Source organism: Rhagoletis zephyria, unplaced genomic scaffold, assembly GCF_001687245.7.
Source record: "Rhagoletis zephyria isolate East Lansing unplaced genomic scaffold, Rhagoletis_zephyria_1.1 Rzeph_scaffold_00567, whole genome shotgun sequence".
NCBI classification, from domain to species: domain Eukaryota; kingdom Metazoa; phylum Arthropoda; class Insecta; order Diptera; family Tephritidae; genus Rhagoletis; species Rhagoletis zephyria.
The window spans coordinates 121,954-127,976 of NW_016157651.1; the positions used below are offsets into that span (position 1 = coordinate 121,954).

Here is a 6,023-nt window from a genome sequence, read left to right on the forward strand (position 1 = left end):
TAAGCTTAACACTTGTTTATGTAAAATAGCGGTTAAAATGGTTGGGGGGTTGGCTAATTATATATTCTTTATCAGTTTAAAAGAATTTCGGTTTAGTTAGAAATCCCCTAAAACCATTTTAATTAAAAAAGATGTTAACCTTAAGATTTTACGACGGTTAACACGTCTTGTGAATCCCCTAATTGACATTACTAGTATAGTATCATATTCATACGTACACACATATGTATATCTGTATATATAAAAATACATAACCCATAAAAATACGAACATGTATGCATATGAAATATATACATAGTACTAATATGCTATTTGATTTATATTGTTGAAATCAAGATTTTCTTTGTACATAAAATTAGTAATTTATATCCTGAATACTTAATACATTGTAAAATTTAGTTTTTCTATTTACCTTTGCTTTGCTAATGTTTGATAACGAAAATATTAATGTTTTATAAATACATACTAAATACAAAATAATTAAAAAATTGAAATATGTAAATACATACACAATTTTGAAAATGAAAAATAAAGAATACGAAACAGCTTAATTTCATTTCCCTAATAATGCTTCTCATTACTCAGCAGTAGAAGCTTCAGTCGGCGCCACTTGGGGAGTTTTTTCTTCTGCACTTAGGGGCGGTGTTGCTTCTGTTGATACTTGATCAGAGCCAACTGCTTCACCGCTACCACTTGTTTCTGCTCCGGGTGGTACAGCAGCCTCGTTTGCTGGCGCACCTTCAGTTGGCGCTTCGGCAGCAGTTGTTCCACCACCTTCCACGACTGTCGGTTGCTCGCTCGCTTCAGCTGCGCCACCTTCCAATGCCGACTCATCTTCTGCACTCTCTTCTCGCGCAGTTGGGGGGCGACTTTCGCCACTATCCTCACCGCTTGTAGTAGTGACCGGTTCTGCTGCTTCGCCCTTCGTACGAGACTGCAATGATGAAAAAGTTTATATTTTAACATTTAGAATTTGGCTTATGCGAATCTAAGCGAAGGCAAGCGCCGCTTGGCCAACTTACCTTCTTCTTTTTCGGTTTTGCTTCTTTTTCTGCTTGTTCAAGTGCCTCTTGCTCAGCGGTCTTGTAGGATTCTGGGAAGAATTTAAGCGCCTCTTCGTACCCAATAACCGCATCCGCACTGACATAGCTTGGACCGTAGGTTGCCAACGAGAGCATTGTGTGTGAGGTTTGCTTGTTAACTTTGAACACAATTTTGTCCGTGCTAGGTGGGGGGAAAAATAGATGTTATCATCCAGCTTTGTACTAGTTGTAACAGCTTTTCACTGTTAAGTGTCATGAAAAACATTCTTTCTTTTCTTAACCTCTTAATTGTAACACACTCTTCCCTCTACCCACAAAATCTACTTACGGATTCTGTGGCATCGTTGCATATTTCGCCGCCGAGTTCGCAATCAATTTCGCTTCGCCCGCTTCGTCATTGCTGAAGAAGCCATAACGCGGCACATCGTCTTTCAAGCGCTCCGCTACGCTCAACAAATCACGTTTCTTATAAGCGTCAAATGCCATTATAATATGTGGCGGCTCTGGTATCGGATCAGGTGGAAGGAAACCTGTTGTTTGTTGGCGGAAAAATACATAAATGAGCGCGGCATGAGTGCGCGCATTGCCCGCCACCCAGATGGGAGGTATCCGTATGACTTTCTTACGGTAGCGTTTCTGGACGACAACTTCAACTACTTGCTCTGCTTTCTGCTCTTCCTCGCGCTCTTTATCATCGTCTAAATCAAAATCTAGATCTAACGCATTCATTGGTAAGTCAGGTAAATCTGGTATTTCTGGTCCCTCGTCCGCTTCTCCGACTTCACCAACTTCATCGGCGTTCTCACTGCCTTCTTCGCCTTCGTTATCCTCGCCCTCGGCCGTCTCGGCAGTAGCTGCTTGGGCTGCGGATTCCTCGTTCTTTATATGCAACTTTTTTGGCACAGGTTCCGGTTCTGGTTCTGGTTCCTCTTCCCATTCTTCACCCTCTGCAAAAAAAACCGAGAGTTCTACTTTTTGTGTTATCCTAGAGCCGAAAACTTACCCTCTAACTCGATTTCGATTGTCAGATCCATAGGCAATAGAACAGGTGGATGCACTATCTCCTCCTCGGTCAGCATGTCCACTTCATGTCGCTCCTTCGTCAGCATGTGCGCGTACGTATTCAAAACTTCAGGTATGGGACGACGATCATCTTCTGGCATTTTCCAAAAGCACATCATCAAATCCTTTTGATCTAATTGGTCGAGTACATCATCGGGCAAGGGATTCGGGCATGCATAGTTCACCACATCAAAGTCGGCGCGAGTAACACTAATGACGCGTCGATCTTTGCACTGCAACTTCATATTGTCCGCCGGTTCGAGTACCTTCTTGTACATATCGCGATTAATATGTGGTCCGAAGATGGTCACACCCATATCGGGCATATTTTCGATTATGGTATCTGTCATGGAGTTCAAATAGTCGTGACGCTTTTTCTTTTTCGCTGCCTTCTCTTTGCTAATCGCCTCCATTTCGGCATCCTGTTTGATTTTGCGACGTATTACTTCCTCTGGCTGGAGCTCGGTGATCTCGTAGAAGGTGCGTTGTGGTTTGTTGAGCATTTCCAGCTCTTGGGCGATAAGTTTCATAAGTTTCGGCGTGTTGGATCCGAATAGTAGATTTGTAGATTTGCCTTTCTGTACGATGTGATGAGGATAGGAAGTTTCTTTAAATTTTTTCGAATGCTAATAATTCTTTTAGTGGCAATAATACAAATTTTAGTAGGAAGTTCCAAGCTCAAATTTCTAACTGAGGTCATTCCCGGTTTTAGAGGAGGATGACCCAATTTTCAAGATTTTTGATTCGACTTAAATCAAGTGATTTGCTGAAGAAGGAAGTTATTCGACCCCTAACCGCCAAGAAAACGTGATTTTTTTCCTCCAAATTTTAGTTTTGATGTAGAAATGCACGCTTCATTCAACTGCACGACTTGTTCGCACGAACACAGTGTCATCAATTGCACGCACACTACAAAAATGCTATGCCGAAGCTGCCCACCTCTGATCTACACCTTTTCCAAGAGTACTTCAGAAAGCATCAAATGTACTTCAGAATAGACAGATGTACTTCAGAAACAGTAAAATGTACTTCAGGATAGTCAATTATACTTCAGAAACCGTAAAAAGTATTTCAGAAACTGTAAAGTTTTCTTCAGAATAGTCAATTGTACTTCAGAAACTGTAAAAAGTATTTCAGAATAGTCAATTGTACTTCAGAAACCGTAAAATGTACTTCAGAATAGTCAATTGTACTTCAGAAACCGTAAATTGTACTTCAGAAACCGTAAAGTTTACTTCAGAAGACGAAAGTTACTACATACGTATTGTAATTATTTAAATGGTATATAAAATAGTATATTTAAATATGTTAATTTTTTTTGTCAGTGGATCCATACAGTGCTACAGAAGTGGGTTGACTTGGGTAACAACCTCGGGGATCTGGTTGTTGTATGCGATAACGCTCCGTGCCACTCCCACTTAGAAAGTGCAATCAACAACTTTAACGCGACAGACAAAGCAACGCTCCTACGTCTTGGACCATATTCGAAAATGTTGAATCCAGTTGAGAATATTTGGTCTAAAATTAAAACGTATGTTAAGACAAATATTGGCATTCCAGCTACATTTGGTCCGGGCGTTGTCGAGCAAAGGCTCTCGTACTTGGAGCAACTTATTGACGAGGCAAAAGCGACAGTTGTTGGTGGAGATTGTGGCAGAGCCATTCAACATTCTACCACTTTTCACCCAGATGCACTATCTTTATTCGATATGCCAGCTGGTACATAATTTAAAACTGCATTAATAAATTAATTGTTTCATTCTTAAATGTATAGACATTGCGAACAAACTAATTTACTTGTAATTTGAAAAATATATTAAAAAGTAAATATATTTAAAATCACTATAATATATATACTATTTAAATAATTACAATGTGTACGAATTTTCGTCTTCTGAAGTACATTTTACGATTTCTGAAGTACAATTTACGGTTTCTGAAGTACAATTGACTATCCTGAAGTACATTTTACGTTTTCTGAAGTACAATTTACTATTCTGAAGTACATTTTACGGTTTCCTAAGTACAATTGACTATTCTGAAGAACATTTTACGGTTTCTGAAGCACAATTGACTATTCTGAAGTACAGTGGACTGTTCTGAAATACATTTTACGGTTTCTGAAGTACAATTGACCATTCTGAAGTACATTTTACGTTTCCTGAAGTACAATTGACTATTCTGAAGTACATTTTACAGTTTCTGAAATACATTTGACGCTTTCTGAAGTACTCTTGGAGAAGGTGTAGATGCTTTTATCGCAAAATGCTTATGTTTTTTAGGCGCTTGGGGGTCGATATGTATAATACCTGCGTCATTACGTTGAATGGACTCTAATAGCCTATTTCCTAATGGAGTTTTTTAATTGGTACACATTTTTTTGGTTATTATCATTCCAAAAGCTGGTGGAAACTCAGCATTACGCTTTTTATTTAAACTTACAGTAACAAACATCCATGTGGGCTCACTTTTCTTGCAGAAACGTTTCAGGTAAGAGATCGTATCCGATTTACACTTTTATGAAAATTTTTTATAAATATTTGAATTATTATCATAATTTTGTATGCAATAAATTTTTTCTACTCAACACTTACAATAGCAAGCTGCAAATTATCGCCACCGATTTCCAATTTTATTTTACGTAAACTGCCTACCATGCCGAGGCAGGGACCACACCATTCCGAGTAGATATCCAACACTACACGAAAAATCACAATCACAATGAATATAGCAACAAGATTGAAAAATGTTCAGCCTTCAGCCGATCAATTCATACCCAATAAACCGGGACGCTCGAGGAATTTCTCGAAATCCTCATCGGTTTGTATGTCGGCCTGCAGCTGTTGTACACCTCCTTTCTTTGCCATTTCGCTTTGCTATTATACCAATGATTTCGTTTAGTTTTTCAATTTTTTTTTGTTACAACTGCAAATTTAGTTATTTTGGTCGCGAATCCTAAGCGTTTTTTTTTGATTGTTGGAATTTAAATTTGCGAAAGGAATTTTGCAATTTCAACCGTAAACGTATGAATTTAACATTGGGGCCGGGGTGTTTTTAATTTCCTTTTTTTTAATTTTGATTTTTTCTTTTTGAGTTAAGCTGCCATTTATAGATTTTGACGTTTATTGGACTATTTTTCTTCGCTGGCTGGCTTCCTACCTAAATTAAAAGTCTATTTTGCGGGTTTTCCTTACCTCTTAGCTATTATCGATTAAATATTTGTGTTGCTAGCCAAATATACATACATACATATATGTAAAATCGAATGTACATTTCTACATACTACAGTCCACACGTTTATGAGTAATTTCTACAATTGTAATAACTTTAAAGTAAGTTTTATTTTAAGCCTAATATNTAATACTTTTCGTGTAAAATCCTGTAAAAATGTCAAACAGCAAAATTACTAGCTCTGATCCGGTACTTCATGAACTTACAGGATTTTACACGAATTTGCAGAATGTTACAGGAAAAATGATCACGTACTCCAAAATCCAGTAAATGAGAGCGATTTTTGAGAGTTGTGTAGAGAATGAAGTTGCAAGCAGTGATCGGACTCTAAAAAAAGTTCTGTGTGGTACAATTTGCGTTGCGGTTGTGAAAATTGCGTTGAGTTTTAGCAATTTTTTTTCCTTGACAGTGTAAAGCAAAAGATGGAAACATTATTGACTAACCCTGATGAGCTCTTTGGCATTGAAATCAGTATTCGTAATTTCATAATCGGCTCGGTGGTAGCCCGATGTTGTGATAGCCCGATGTTTTAGCCTGAAAGCTAGTAGGCTCCCATGTATACTGGCAGATGAAATTGTTCGCTACGGGTCATATTGGGTAAATAAGTGGCAATGTCTAGCACAAAGTGTGAACTCGTCCCCACTAACTGTTTTTTCCACCACAGCTCTTAACGATTATATCCCTAAA

The 6,023-nt window shown here is 38.2% G+C and overlaps 1 protein-coding gene across 1 annotated transcript; it reads right to left on the reverse strand.

The window, feature by feature from the left end:
• Nucleotides 1–577: 577 nt before the first annotated feature.
• On the reverse strand, nucleotides 578–4,972 carry LOC108360420 (uncharacterized). Its single transcript, XM_017612692.1, has 7 exons — nucleotides 4,882–4,972; nucleotides 4,700–4,803; nucleotides 4,548–4,619; nucleotides 2,047–2,683; nucleotides 1,372–1,990; nucleotides 1,023–1,224; nucleotides 578–934 (listed from the first exon to the last, which is right to left on the reverse strand). Exons 1-7 carry the CDS (start codon nucleotides 4,970–4,972, stop codon nucleotides 578–580), a joined length of 2,082 nt encoding a protein of 693 aa, XP_017468181.1.
• Nucleotides 4,973–6,023: the final 1,051 nt, after the last annotated feature.